Source organism: Anser anser (genome assembly GCF_964211835.1).
Source record: "Anser anser genome assembly, chromosome: 6".
NCBI lineage: Eukaryota > Metazoa > Chordata > Aves > Anseriformes > Anatidae > Anser > Anser anser.
The window spans coordinates 9,988,556-10,003,959 of NC_139726.1; the positions used below are offsets into that span (position 1 = coordinate 9,988,556).

General features: G+C 45.7%; 2 protein-coding genes across 9 annotated transcripts in view; one reads left to right on the forward strand and one right to left on the reverse strand.

The window, feature by feature from the left end:
* Positions 1-3,362, reverse strand: part of SCTR (secretin receptor) — a 27,743-nt gene extending 24,381 nt beyond the window's left edge. Inside the window, 4 exon segments of the mRNA XM_083840936.1 lie at positions 1,705-1,756; positions 1,758-1,804; positions 1,807-1,866; positions 1,868-3,362. Of these exon segments, the coding sequence (XP_083697062.1) occupies positions 1,705-1,756; positions 1,758-1,804; positions 1,807-1,866; positions 1,868-1,930 (222 nt within the window). The 5' untranslated portion in view covers positions 1,931-3,362.
* Positions 3,363-4,999: 1,637 nt separating this feature from the next.
* CFAP221 (cilia and flagella associated protein 221) overlaps positions 5,000-15,404 on the forward strand; it is a 44,506-nt gene continuing 34,101 nt past the window's right edge. For 2 of the 8 annotated variants that reach the window (XR_014585867.1, XR_014585868.1), the window contains exons 1-7: positions 5,000-5,882; positions 9,004-9,188; positions 9,639-9,739; positions 11,348-11,434; positions 11,535-11,630; positions 12,109-12,209; positions 14,583-14,686. Coding sequence is in view for 6 of the 8 variants with exons in the window: in XM_083841167.1 (XP_083697293.1) it covers positions 9,050-9,188; positions 9,639-9,739; positions 11,348-11,434; positions 11,535-11,630; positions 12,109-12,209; positions 14,583-14,686 (628 nt within the window). In the remaining 2 variants the exon portion in view is untranslated. Of the gene's footprint in view, positions 6,032-6,301; positions 6,506-9,003; positions 9,189-9,638; positions 9,740-11,347; positions 11,435-11,534; positions 11,631-12,108; positions 12,210-14,582; positions 14,687-15,404 lie in introns of all 8 variants that reach the window. The other 6 variants (XM_083841167.1, XM_083841168.1, XM_083841166.1 and 3 more) reach the window with 6 other exon arrangements.

Here is a 15,404-nt window from a genome sequence, read left to right on the forward strand (position 1 = left end):
ATTACTGTTTGACCCAGCAGAAGGATGTTGACCTTTCTCTCTGGATCAGAGACACCCCTGTTTTACACCAGACCTGGTGGCATCCGGATTTTAACCCCAGTGAGAGCAGAGAGCCTGCGGGTGCTGGCTCAGACACCTTGCTTCCCACAGCCTGCCTCCCTCCTTTCTGCAAATCTGACCGGACAGGCCATGGCCATTTGCTGAGCACCCTGAAACCTGCCATTAATGGGCCACCCGGCCCCGCTGCCACCCACAGCAGCCAGCACGCTTCTGCCCTGGCACCTCCACGCACGTGTGTGCCTTCCTTGTGTGTGTCCCGCTGTTTGCTCATGCACAGGCACCGTATGAGTCCTGAGGGCACCTTTTACTCCAGAAGGAAAATCCACTCCTATAGGTGTGGTTTCTCCATCTCTTCCTAAATATCTCCCTGAAGCAGCTCCCAGGTTGTCAGATTTTGACAAAGGGGCAAGGCATCCTCTTATTTTCTACACTTTTTATTTTTTTAAAGAAAATGTAACATATCGAAACCATTCCAAACAGAAATAGTTGTGCTAACTAGATGTCAAGAATGCATAGAAATCTGCAATTTGTGATATCACTAGCACAGCCAACTACATTTCTTAACCTGTGAATGAGTGGATCTAAACACTATTTAATATGAATACTATTTGCAGCCACAGAAATCCCAGACATTTGAATTCAAAAATAAATGTTTCTAGTTTAATGAGAGGGCTTAAGGGAGAACAAAGGATGCCAGGCTATATGCTGTAAACAAAATCTGTATTTTGAAGGACTAGAAAGAGAGCAAGTAGAAGGAGGTGCTCTCAGTGGCACCCTAAGTAAAGACATCTATTTACAGAGTCCTTTGGGTAGCACCTAAGAATAAGAAATCCAAATAACAAGAAAACCAGCACAGTCATTGTTTTATTATGGAACACAATCAGAAGACAAAGCAATGCAGATTGCATTCCCTGTGCAATTAAAACACCTTTGCAGAGCTCAGCTTTTGTCAGAGTTCAAGCCGAATCCCCTGCTGGGACAGAGAGTGAATTTCCCAGTGGCTGCAGTGACTCTCTGTATTGACCGAGAGTTCAACCATCTCCCAGCTGAGCTGGGCATATTTCAGTCTTGGTTTTCTATGTTTTGCAAAATCTGAAACACCTGAGGAGCTCAGAGATCATACCCTGCGCTCAGCTGTCCTGCTGACGGTGCTGGGCACACGGAGCGCAGCGGTGGCCGTCCACCACCTAAACTCGCAGTAAACGCATAAAGCCAAAAAAAGGGAACCAAAACGTGTGGGGCAAACACCGCCTTACACTCCTTCAATCTGAGTCAAGTGAGGCATTGGCAGTGCTGGGCATTCCCCCTGAGGGGATTGTTTGCTTATATAAACCAGCAAAGCTTCTCGAAATGACATCGAGTCCTCCCTCCTTCCTCCCAGCACCGGCTGAGTTTACCAAAGCAGGTTAGTAACACTGTCCTCTTTGTGCAGACGGGGAAACTGAGGCACCCAGCGTCTGGCCATCTGGACAATGTCAATTAGTGCGGGAAGCAGCAGAAGCAAGAATAATAATAATAAAAAAAAATCCCTGCTTATACACAGACATTTTAAAATTATGATGCCACAACTTTGTGGAATAGAGATGCACTTATTCAGACAACACGATTCCATGCAATTCGGAATAAATAGCTCCGAGCACCTACCAGGACGGTTGAAACCCAGAAGATGATCACCCAGACGGTCCACATAGTCACTCAGTCTGCTTCCTTCATCCTTCATGCACCAGAGGTCACCAGGCTGTCTGCGTGCTCTCCAGCCTGGCTCTCAGCTCCTTTCACTTCATTCCTTTCCCTCCTCGCTTTTTTTCCTTCCCAGCTTTGACCATCCTGAGTCAACGTTTCTCTCCAGCTGCCGAGCCCCAGAGAGCATCAGCAATGACAGGACCCCCCCGTCCGCCCTCCAAGCTCTCCTCCTCCTCCTCCGCAGTTGCCTCCTGTCCCAAGAATAACAGCACCTCTGTTGAGCATGTTCCTACTATCGTCTGCCTCCCTTCCCGGCTATTACTCACTGCTATCGATGGGTGTCGGTAGGGAAGGATCATTCCTCATGCTCCCATGATAAGGGACCAAGCAGGGCTCCCGTGTAAGATGTCAGCCCCACAATGGCATGGGTAATCTATCAAGGGGAAATAGTCATTAGCACAGAGCGCAGCCAGGGGAGGACCCAGCCCTGGAATAAGCGCCCTGCTGGGAAACAGGGTTTGAGGAATGCGATTCAGGCTGCCTGCACCGCTCCTGCTCCCGGCAGCTCTGCACGTGCCTCCCACAGCGAGCTCACATCCCCAGGCGCTGGAAATCGGGAGGCTGGCAGAGGGAATCGGGAGGCTGGCAGAGCCTGCCGCAACAGGGCCAGCTTCACGCGCCTCCTGCCCAGCCGCTGGCGCTGGAGGTGAGCTAGGGTTTGGGGTTAGGCTATCAGAGAAAGGGCGCAAAGAGGATCTGGTCTTCCCACCGCTTCCAAAGGGGGCTCCAAACGCTCCCTGGAGTCCAGCCTCTCATCCAGCACCCAGAGAAACAGGCAGTCTGCATGTGGTCCTGATGCTACGGGCAGCAAGAGCCTCGCGTTCGGGTCCTTGCGGTACCTCGTGGTGGGATGTTCCCCCATAGGCAGCTCCCCGGCGGCAGAGCATGCTTTATTTCGGCAGGTTTCGTTTCTGAGGAAAAACTGTTACAAAGGTGGGCTTATCCAGGGTGTGGGCTGCCAGACACCAAGGCAGGCACTCCAAACTCGGCTTGCCGAGTTTACTCGTAGCACAAAAAGGAACACAGCCTCAAAAAAGAGATGAAGTTTGCACCATGCACTAGTGCCCACTCTCAGAGCACTGCAACCCTCAGCTACACTAACGTGTCTCAAAGCACCTTTTGCTGCCTTTTCCAATTTACCATCTCCCATCACTCCAGACATAGGCCAAATGTGACGAGGGGCTCCCCAGGCCATCAGGTCTGCTCTCCGGTCTGCTGGGATTGTGCTCTAGAGCTACCAATAAAGTCAAAGGCTGTTACTGTAAGACATCTAGCTTGTTACCTGTGCACTGAAAATCCCGTCATTGGATTGAGCAAGCCATCTGCCAAGCAGCATAATTGCTGGGGACAAGCAAGGACAGCTAAATTGCAATGCTCTGCATCCCCTACGCACTACACTCAACTCTCCCCATGTCCCCAAAGTCACCAAGCGGTGGCTGGACAAGAGGCACCACGCTATGGCTGTCGTGCCCAGCCACATGCCCTGCATGTGCTGACTGCCCAGACAGCAGGAGAAGCACGACAGAAAGCTGCCATGCTCACACAGCATCGCTGCCCTTGCAAAGGGGAAACATTTCAGCCGTCTTCTCCCCTGCCCGCTCTAAACTTTCAGGAAATTTCATTTCTTTAAGAGCTCTGCTTGCCCACAGAGTTTGGTTGGAATTGGCCAAAGGGTTAAACAGATTGTTAAAAGGAGGTATGAGAGGCAGCCAAGCAATGTGATTATAGTGGTCTGAAGAAACCGCATTGGCAGTGCTGCATCATCTCAGTGGGCTGCTAAGTCATTCTCTCTCTTCCTTTGGCTCAAAGAAAATGTTATTATTCTGTTGTTATTGACAGAGCTTCCCCTGAAAGCCACTGCTCGTGCTTGTGTTTGTGGCATCACTGCAGCTTTGCTTCTGAAAGCGCTTTTAGATGGGTGTGTGTGTATGTGTGTGTGCATTTTCTGATACAGGCAATGGTTGCCCAGGGGCTTTGAAAAGCCAATGCTGGATTTAAACACAAATAATGTGAATGAAGATCCTAATATTTTGTGACCCTTGCATTATATTTATGTGTAGGCTGAGGGCTCTAAAGATGATGGATACAAGATAAGACCTGGAAAACTCTCACCTGTGCAAACCCTTGCTTGATGTCAGCACTCTGGGAGGGACACGCTGTGCTGGGAAACCTATGAGCAGAAGCAGACTGCAGAGAATTATTAGGAGAGAATTATTGAAAGAGATTTATTAGCAAGAACTCACAGATCTTGAAACAAGGTGTTGCTCTATTAAATAGTATAGCATTGCACTTTGCTACATTCATTCCTACCCAGCATATCTATTTTAAATTTGTCACAGCTGGAATTTGTTTCAGTAATCTAAGCCAGAAATGAAAAACTGGAATTTGTTCATGCAATCTTGAAATACTTCAAATGGTAACTTTAGTAGTAAATAAATTAATTTGCTTTATGTTACTTTGATTATAGGATTATTTACTTATCAAGTACCTTAACGAACCTCAATACGTAAAATTTCCATTAGTTCTTCAGTTTAATCATTCATTTTTCTCCCTCCTTTGCGAAAGAATTGTTTGTAATCCCTGTTTTACAGCCTGACAACCAGGCCATGCGTTTTTCCTCTGATATTCGGAATATAGATATAAAATCGAGGTGAGACTCACCTATTTAAATCCCAGTTCAAAATCCTTATTTACACTAACCATCCCAAGGAAATCTGAAGCTTTGTTGGCCAATAATCCTCTGTTTCCAGCTACCTTTTCCATTTATTTCCCACCTCTCAGGAAACCTTACAGAGTGCTTTTCCACCAGGGGTGCATCATATTCAGCTCCTCTGATGTGGAAGTGGAGATGGATTTAGTTGCACACTCCATTATGACCGTGCAAATAGAGAGACACACAGGTGAATCATGTTTCCGTGGGAGGAGAAATATGTTAACACACTATTTGCTCCACTATATTCCCACGGCATTTTTCTTGGGAGAGAAAAAATAAATAAAATAAAACGATAGAGCTAAACAAGTTCAGTACTGGTGGGACACTGTGATTAAGCTCTGGAGCTGGTGCTTCTGTTCTCATACCAGATCGTACCATGTAAAAAAATGCAAGTTTTGCAGAGACCTCTCGCCAGAGCCGTGGGCAGCCCAGCCGCGGCTCTCCCACAGATCCATCCTGCAGGGGGGGAAGAATTTCAGCCATCTGCCCGGCTCTCGGGCTGTCAAGTGGAGAACAAACTGCTGTCAGCCCTAGCAGCGGCTGTTTACATAGCTGAGGTGAATGCATAGCTTGGAAAAAGGCCGGCTGCCTTTCTCCTCTCGTACTTGACCGGAGCAAAGCTGCGCACGAAGCAGAGCTGCGGCTGTGGGGCCAAGAGCCCAAAACCCCCAGCAGGCGTTGGGTGGGCAGGAGGAGGGTGGTTTCCAACCCAACTGAGTTTTGCACGGCTTCTGGTCATGTTTCACCTGTTAGAAATGCTGTAAGGGGAGAATTTTATTCTTAGAGAATGTAAGAGGATAAAAACCCGGTTCTGGAAACACCTCTGGCTTCCTACACTGCATGCCCTCAGACCACTGTGGAGACAACAGTGGGGCTACGAGCATGTTGGTGCCTAAGACAAACATGATGAGCTCCTGGCAGGAGGGGCTGGGGCACACTGTTCTCCCACATGTACTTCATTACCCCAATTTTGTTATGATTGTGTCACCTAACGCAGAACAGCCATGCAGATTGCTGTGGCGTGAACTACTTCGGCTCTTCTGCTGGGAATCTGCAAGGCTAACAGGTGCGGGCCCCAAATGAAAACGCTCACAACGACTGCCGGGACACCTTTATTAACGTGTTTTCAGCCCCAAACCGTTTGGGTGTTACGAAGAAGCGCACCACAGACACCACCAGAGCTGAGGCGGCCCCGGCGCCGCCATATTGCGGAGTCCAGGGCCCAGCCCGCCGAGCACCACCGTCAGGGCGCGACCACTGCCGCTGCCGGGGGGGTTCCCTGGGCCACAGCGGGCGGCGGGACGCCCTCGTACCCCTCTTCCTCCCGCTGAGATTCATCCTCTCCTTACTATGCTCTAAAAAGCAGGTAGCCTCCCTCGAGGGGATTTTCTTCTCCAGAACGGTCGTGCCTGATGGCTGCGGCTCGCCTCTTCTCCCCCCGGGGAGGCGAGAGTGGTGCGGCCCGCTTGGGCTGCCTGTTGCCGAGCGACCGCGGCGGCCCGCCGCGGCGCTGAGGTGAGCGGGGCGGCCTGAGGGGGCCGTGGGGCCAGCAGGGGCCGGTGGGGGCTTGTAGGGGCTGCCTCAGGGCCGAGGAGACCCGTGGGGCTGCCTCTGGACCCCAAAGGTCCACAGGCGTTGGGGCAGGACCTACAGCTCCCCCCCTCCGAGGCGGTGTGAGGGGGATGTGAGCACCGGCGGGGACACCTGTGGGGAAACTCGAAGCCCGTCTGTCCGCTCGGAAACTCAGCTGGTTGAATAAAAGTGTGTGTTTTGTCGTTTGTAAAGTCACAGAAAGAAGAGGAAGGGTTGGTCATACCCTGGCCTTGGCGGCTTTGGGTTGACTTTTGCCGTTGCCTCCGATGGAACCAGGATTTCACAGCCGCAGAGATTTTCTGGTGATGGTTTTGCACAAAAGTGCCACATCAAGCACAGACCTGGGTCGCTCAGAAAGCTCAGGAACATGGTCCTGTCAGTGATTGCAGGGCCTTGGTGTGTAACCATCTGTCCTGGTTTGGTTCTTTCAGAGTAACAAACACTGCTCGTGTTATTTACATTGGTGATGGTATCATGAGAAGTGACAGTAGCATCGCTTTGAGTTACCGATACGATTACACTGGGAATAGCATTTTGCCATTGTAAGTCTGTCTCCAGCTTTTCAAAAGTTGTCTTCATAATGGGGCATGCTGACCAGGAGAAGAAAGATGGCAGATTTTTAGAAATTTTATAAATTCTAGTCTGGAGAAGGGGAGGCTCAGGGAAGACCTCATTGCTCTCTACAACTACCTGAAAGGAAGCTGTGGGGAGCTGGGGTTCAGCCTCTTCTCACAGGTAACTAGTGATAGGACTAGAGGGAATGGCCTCAAGTTGTGCTGGGGAGGTTCAGGTTAGAAATTAGGAGACATTTCTTCTCAGAAAGAGCAGTCAGGCATTGGGACGGGTTGACCAGGGAGGTGGTGGTGTCACTGTCCCTGGGGGTGTTCAAGGAGAGGTTGGACGTGGTGCTTAGGGATGTGGTTTAGTGGGTGACATTGGTGGTAGGGGATGGTTAGACCAGATGATCTTGGAGGTCTTTTCCAACCTTAATGAGTCTATGATTTTTTTTTTGTTCTAACAATTCAGCTTCGGATCTGTTGAATCTTAAAGCACTACCGTAGTGTGGATCATGTCACCTACCTGTTGTCCAAGCAGCTAATCAGCCTTTGTGCCGCAGTTCCAGCAGCCAGAAGCTTCCTGACAACAGGAGACTGTCAGGAGGAGTCTGTTATACGTAGCACTGCGGGAGTTCAAGTGTGCATTGACATTAATGTGGCACCATCCTGAGCTGTGCACCCATCTTCCTGTTTGTGAAGAGCAAATACAAAATGAAGCATCTTGAGGGATGAAAAACCCAGCATGACTGCCTTTGAGCTCAATACTTTTGCCAAAAGTGTCTTGTCTTTTTCTCCACGCAGCTCATAGGAGAGCCAAGGGCCATGTGCTGAATTTAGGAAGATAATTTTGTGTGGATGGATAGTGTCTGGTGTCCTGATTGTGCAATATTTGCTCTTGTCATTAGAAAAGTTTATGTTCTGATAACTGTGCTTACTTAACATGAGATCTATAATACCTTTGGCCTTCTGGGTTTACAGTTATCTTCACTAAACAAATAACCCAACTGATGCTATCTAAACAAAAGATTCAAATGCCAATTTTCTTATCCCTCATATTAATATTTAAAAGTTAAAACGGAATCTGCAAGTTAATAACCCAAACACTCAGGAGACGTTGGGAGAACGTCTCTGCAAAAATCAGTTTGGATTGTGGGATTATCAGAAGAACCTTCTCTTCTTGTCTGTGCTGGGGGACATGAAGGAGGAGAGAGACGTCCTGAAAGCCAAACATCCCCAGTAAGCCCTAAGATCATTGAAGGTGCCTTAAGTGCTAGGGCTTGCCATGTGAGCAAGGTTTCCTGGAATCACCCCGTCCTGCAGACGCGTTAGCGCGCTGTCTCTGCAGCAGACCCCTTGGGGTTTGCTGTGGAAAAATGTGGTGAACCATGTTTCCTTGGGCACAGCTTACCGGCTTCCAGGTGTCCTGCCCTGTTGAGGTGCCAGGCCTGTGCTGCTAAGGGTGCACCCCTGAGGGTCACGGTCTGCAGGGACAGGGTATGGCATGTGAAAATGCTGTGGAATGGTCTTAGGCAAATGTGTGCATAAGCAAGGTAAATAACAAGCGGTTGTCTAGTCTTTGGAGCACGCTTGTGCAAAATGGGCTGTGTTACATGAAGACTTCTGATCACAAGCTTGACTTGAACTGAGGTGGTGGAGTTCTGGTGTATGCCATTCCTTCCACAGCTTGTTTCTTTCCTGGTTCAGCCATGCCCTCTCCAGCAGTGGGATGGATACCGTTGCTATCAGCTTTCTTTGGAAGTAATTACTGGCTGAAACTATTACCTTGTGTACTGGCTTGACTTCTCCTGGAGCTCTGTGGACCTGCTCAGGCTGTGCACACCTGGCCGTGAGACAGATCATGGCTGAGCGTGGGTTCCCCGGGGTTCAGTGGCCACGTAACATCAGCAGTAGCACAGAGCGAGGCTTCCTGAGGAACTGCTGGCTGTTGGCTCTGTTTCACAGTGGACCTAGAGTGGATAACATCAAAATGAATAATGATGTCAGTCTGCCTGATGGTTTGACACTTGGCTCTGTCAAGTGATCAGAAGTTTACCTTCTATTTTTGTCCTCCTTGAAGCATGTTTGGCACTTAGCTGTTTGCTACTTATGCCTGCCAGTTACAGTCCAGAGTGTGAGACAGTAAATCCATTGTTCAGGTAGTGGGGAGGAATTTTAACTGGTCTTGGGATTTGGTTTATTCTGTAATCTGCTTCAGCAGGGGGGGAAAAAACAACAAAAACTCGCTCTCCTAAATGGTTTTAAGCAGTTTTAGCCAACAGATGTTAGCAGTGTAAGGGAAGGCACTTCTATCATTATGTTGTTTTGATTTGACCCCAGGTGCTGATGAATTTTAGTACCCTTCAGACTCCATTTGTGTCCTAACATGGATGTGATTGAATCAGCCTCCACAGAAAGCACGATTGCTGAGAAACCCTTCAAGAAGATACCCAGCGTCCTTCTGGACAGCCTAGTGGAGGAACCAAAAAGAAGACGTGCTGTCCCCAATCACTTGCTGGAATCAAGTAAGTTTGTGCTCTCTGACTGTTCCCCAACCTTGGAGCAATCCTAGGAGGAACTCCTCTATTATTTTTCTCAACTCACAGGCAAAGCTCTCATCCCGTTGCTTATCCTGTGTCTCCCTGTGAGCCCAAATCTTGGGAGAGGTAGTCAGGAAAGAAATAATGGTGGTTCTGGCTGATCTTAAAGTTTTGAGGTGGCTTGTTGAAGCCATGAAGAGACAGATTCCAAAAGATAAAGTGGTGAAATGATCATGGATCTGCTGAGGTAGTAGTTGCCACCTTAACTCTCCGCTTAAAGAGTCATGCCTGCTTAACAAGAGCTCTGTTTCCTTTTTCTCTCTGTAATACATGAGGTGCTACATAAACATACTTGCTAAATGTAAGTAACACTCACCATGTATGTTTCACCTGGTCTCCTTCCTAATCTCCCTGTCTCACCATCTTTCTCTGTAGAGGTTTATTCAGAACGCCAGAGGAGCAACGTTGTACAGGCCGAGCCTGCTGTGCTACACTACGGAGGGTATGAAATTGGAAAACATCACCAACAGACGCTGGTAAGTGTCAGGGCAGGGATCCTCTTGGGGCTTATAAAAGGATAACAGAAGCCAAGTAGACTGCTTGTGGTCATGAGGCCATTTGCTCTGTGAGTGCTCTAAAGAGGAGCACTTAAAATCAGTGTCCCTGTGGTAACAAAACAGACAAGTGCCATGCTGCTTGCATCGCTGCCCTTTACGGTCTCTTGTGCCTTTCTTTTTCCTGTGTCTGTGAGCAGTGTAAGAGTGATGTGTGACTTGCAAGTCACACGATGAAGGACTCATGCTGTAACTCCATAAGGGACTGTTATCAAAGTGTGCTTGGACTATTTCTGTGGCTGTAACTGGTGCAAGGACTTTGACTGCACCTCTGCCTTCTTCCAGGAGCAATATAAGCTAAGGAAAGAAAGTCAGGACGTAGGCTTGGTTTCCTTGTCTACTGAATAGTCTGAGTATCTCCTTTTCTTCTCTCTGCTTTCCCTTTGTCTGTCTTCTTTATTGATGTGGTGTTTTGAGGAAGAAGTTGGGTGATTATGATGGATTAGGTCCACCAGGTGTAATGAAAATAAATAAGGATCACCTCCTTTGACCTGCTGGCAATACTTTGCCTAATGCAACCCAGGGTGCTGTTGCTGGCCCACCCAGGAGCAGAAGCAGAAGACCCTCGTCCTTCAGCTGCATGTCCCCCCCTTTGCTCCTTCTTTACCCCAGTTTTTCTTGCTGAGCATAACGCCACGTGGTATGAAATATCCCTTTGGTCAGTCTGAATCAGCTGTCCTCACTCTGTCCCCTCCCAGCTTCTTGAGCACCTCCTCACAATTATCTGAAAGGAAGCTGCAGCAAGGTGCGTGGCAGTCTCTTTTCTCAGGTGACAAGAGATAGGACTTGAGGAAATGGCCTCAAGTTCAAGTTGTGCCAGGGGAAGTTTAGATTAGTTTTTTTAGGAATAATTTTTTTTTCCTAGAGAGGTTGGTCAGGCATTGGAAGGGGTTGCCCTGGCTAGAGGTAGAGTTGCCATCCCTGGAGGTGTTTAAGAGGTGCGTGGGTGTGGCACTTGGTAACATGGTTTATTGGTAGGCTTTGTGGTGTTAGGTGAGTGGTTGGACGTGATGATCCTAAAGGTCTTTTCCAACCTAAATGATTCCATGATGCAGGAGACTTAGCAGGCTGAATGGTCACAGTCCAAAGGTTTGTTACTTTGTGATCCAGAACAAAACCTTGTATTAAATCATTTCTGTTGTCTCAGACCTCTGCAAAAGAGAAGTCAATAGATTGTTGCAAAGGAACAAAAAAATGCTTTTTGGCTTTTTTTGTTCCTAAGCAAAACAGCACCAGAATTTGATTCAACAGTAGCATCTTCTTTAGCAATTAGTCTTGCAGGTTTCAGGGGGTTTCATGTAAAAAATAAGATGTAGTTCTTTCTAACTAAGGACTTGTGACTTGGTTCCAAAGAATAAAAATGCAGGATGCAAGGTTTAAGTAGTTTTCTTTTTAAATTCAGAGCATACTGAGATTTTTTTCTACTGAAGCTGAAATGATTACTTCCATGTTTAATACACCTTCTTGGCTATGTGTTTCCAATTGCCCTCTTACATTATGACATGTTTTTGGTTTTCTTTTGTTCTACAGAAGCTGATAAATATTTCTGGTGATGTAATAAACCTTCACATCATACCACCCCAGACAAAGTATTTTCAGATCAAATACAACAAAACTGTAAGTGTCAGAAAGCCTTCACACTGCTGTTTGCGTGCAGCACTGTGTGCATATAGGCAGCTTTTACATGTCTTCTATTTTATTTCGTGTCATTTTCTAGCATCGGCTTGTCCCTGGCTTGTCATACGTTGTTACTGTTGATTTCTGTCCTGATGAGTGGCGCTATTACTATGACTGCATCCGAATTCACTGTCAGGTGAGCATTTATTGTGAGAAAATACTCTTAAATTTGTAATGAAATGGAACAACTGTTAGGACATGATGATAATGATAAAGTAAATGGACAGTTAATCACCTAGAGCCCCATGTTTTCTCCCAGTAAGCCTGGATTTGAGTACTTGGGTTTAAACACCTTTTCTTTTTTTCTCTGTAATATCCCAGAGTTGTGGGTAGACTATCTTTATTATTCTGTTATACTGTGCTGGTAAATCAGTCTTTGTGCCACACTGATGCAATGTCTTAGCTGAGCAGTGTTGGAGGTGCTCTAGATAGTTACTGAAAGTATGGAAAGTCAGAGGGATACTGCAAGCAAGCAGAACGTCAATGTCATAAGGAGCCACAGTGATGATATTGGATGCATTTCATGCCCACTTACTGACCAACCACTACAGGAACTTTTACTTTGCGTAACATTTATTCATTACAACAAATAAATATTTAAACTTTTTTTTTAGGGAGAAGATACATTACTTGTTCCTGTGCATGCTTACCCTGCTGTGAATGTTGTGGAATTTCCATCGTTTATAAATATGTCTGATGTATCAGTTGGTCAGAGGTGAGTTAAGGACGTACGTTTGTCCATTTTTATGGGACATGCATAAAACCTGAAGAATCTCACTTTCCTCTATTTGTACATCATAAAGTCTTGGAAACTCTAAGGAAGTCAGCTACCACCTGGACTGCAAAACAGTTCCATGTATAAACTGTTCCAGGCACACCTTCACAGGAAAACAGATGCTATACAAACTAAACATATACACAGATGGAAGGGTTTCAGCTGGTCTAAATTGGTGCTGATTCACTTCACTTATCGTATGGTGAAGAAATATGGCTGTATACTAGCTGCTGTTCGTAATCTGTATGCTCCCAAGTACTATGTCTTTTTAGCATCAGTAAATCCAAAGTGAATAGATCCTACTGTCAAGAAGGGTTCTGAAAATGAAGGTGGGAGCTGGCAGTGGTAGGTGTAAGTTAGTGATAGCAAATGGCTAACCCACGTCCAGAGATCAATCCATCACTAGACTTGCTTCTTCTGATTAAGAATATTTAAAGTGATCTGATGTGGAGTTCTGAATAGCAAAGACTTGGTCTTGCTCTGTCTCTTGCATAGATGTAGTACTGACTGTTCTCATGCACAAATAAGTAGTAATTGTTAAGGAGAAGGGAGAACCTGTTGATTACTGTCTAGTTCTGTTGTATGTTGGCTGTATAATTATGATGATTCATGCTAGTGTAAAGATTTAAGTGAATTCTAGGAACTGGATGTCAGCTAGGTTTGGCTTTGTGAGTTAAAAGTAACCCTTGAATTTTACTGAAGCTTAGAAATGTGAATAGACAAGACACATTAGAGAAAACTGCAAAAATCTGTAGTAAAAATGAGCCCATCATTGTACAATAAACATTTGTGTCTTTTTGTTTACTTGCTTTTCTAATCTCCCATATCTATTAAACTCTAGTGAATCCATCAGAAGTGAAGTTACAGCTTTTTCACAGAAATGAATTTGACTCCTAACTTGCTGGGTACTTCTAGGCATGATGTGATTCAGTTTATTTGTTCCATTTTTTAACAATTGTGAAAGTGTACAGAATTTTCTTAGAAAACAGAAGAGATTAAGCAGAGTACAGAATGCAATTTTAAACAATAGGAAAAGTTTCCAGCACAACAGGGATGCTCAGAGGTGCTCCTGGGGGAATTTGGAAGAGTTTGGGACAACATGAAGAGAAAACTGATGGTTTCAAACTTTAATTTTTACTAGTATGCTTCATCATTAGGCTATTACAAACTTCCATCAAGATGAAATCTCTCTGAAATACTTGGTGCTGTACAGAACCCAAGGGACTATGGGCTCGATCCATAGCCCACTGAGGTCAATGAAAAAAATCCCTTTTACTTCCACAAGCGTATATCCATATCCTACCACCCAGCTTTCCCCTTAAGCACAAAAGGTCCATAAGGCAACAGATGGCACAACTGTCATGTTTTTAAGGCATTTTTTCTGCTGTATGAGCTGCACTATACGTTAAAATAAGTTGCTTCCCCAGTCTGCTGTTGCATCTTCTTCATGAACAAGTCATATTAAGGCAGAGAAAAAAGACTTTGCTATTGTTCATTTCCCTATGCATTTCAAAATGTGCTTCCAAAGGAACACTGTGTATAATATGCATTCTTTACTAATCAGCAGGATAGGATTTCAGTCAGACAGTTTACAGAAAACAGAAATAAGCCTGGGTAAATTGGTCTTGATCTGTAGGATGATGGATGGCCTTTTGTCAATGCTTTTGTGTTTTGGTTTGGTACGTGGAAAAGGATACATACAAAAGCAAGGCAGTTTGAAAAGGTGTGTGCTGAGTACACTCACACAACCAGTGTGAGACATAAAAGGCTTTTATGAAAATCAGGCTGTGGCTTGATGATTTCTGTGGTGGATAAAGTCCAGTCATTCCAATGTGCTGGAGTATTCAACGCTTTTGAAGACTGCACAGAGTCTTCTTTCATCCTCTTCCACAAGGAGAGCTGTGGGATGAGGTGGATTTCTGGTTCTGTACTTATGTTGCTCTAATTTGGATTGTTTGTGCTTGCTAGATACTGAAGTTTACAAGAATGTAAGGATACACGTAAATAACTTCTGAAAAGGAAATTTGATGAATTTTTCTGTAATCAGATTTTGTAGGCATTGGAGAAAGTAAGTCAAGATGTAAAATACCCAGCAGTCATATCAAGATGTAGGTCTCATTTCCCTATTGAGTGAAAGGTCTGAAGTATTTTGCTGCTTTGAAGCAATGGGAAATGACTATTTCCACATTAATACATAAGCCATCTCTCTGGCACAGATATATTCAAGGCATGTTGTATCTAACATAATTTTCCAGCCTGTAATTGGTGATTGCCTGTAGTTTCATTATTTTTTCTTTGTTTCTCCCTTTTCAGTAAGGAGTATGTCATCCCACTGCAGTGCAGCTGCCCAATAGATTTTGAATTCCACATTGATTTTATTCAGTCTCACAGAGCCTTCACCGTCCAGCCAACATTTGGTAAATTGCATTTATTTAACATTCTACATGCTAAATCTGTATTTATTGAGTGTACTTACTCATGACAGTGTACTCAGTGCTGCACAGAATTGTGTGTAGAAAGATAAAGCCTTTGCCTCAGAGTGCTTCCAGGTAAACACAGGCTGACGAATATTGATTATATGCAGCTTTGTGGCAAATAGCCTTCTGTGGCTGGTGGATTTCTCCTCCAATGCCCAACTGTAGATCTCTGCAAAATATGGGATTTCCCAAGCAGTCCTTCCAGTCTTTGTCTGCTCTCTTTGCTGGTGCAGCCTTTGGAAAGGAGAGAGGCAGTAAGGTATAGTCCAGCATTCACCCCTTTATCACACCTTTCCCCAGGGGCTACCTGGCTCCTGCCTCATTAATGAGTTACAGCAGTGGATATTAGATTCTGTCAAGACTTCTGTGTATGGGCTTTACATAGGGAATTTTGGCTACAAGATAAGCTATTTTCATGCCTAATGCTGTTGAGGGCTCTGTCTTAAGGCAGACATAACTATTTGCAGGTCAGTTGCTATCATTGTGACATTTGCCAGGTGCCAGCAGAAGCATGTCAGAGCCCAGCTGATCTGACAAATGTGTAGGTGAATGAGACCTGGCTGTGTAATTCACTTAAGCACTCTGGTCAATTCCACACAGATACATAAAGATTTAAATAAGTGAAAACCTTCATAAATCTGTCACTGCCATTTGTGAC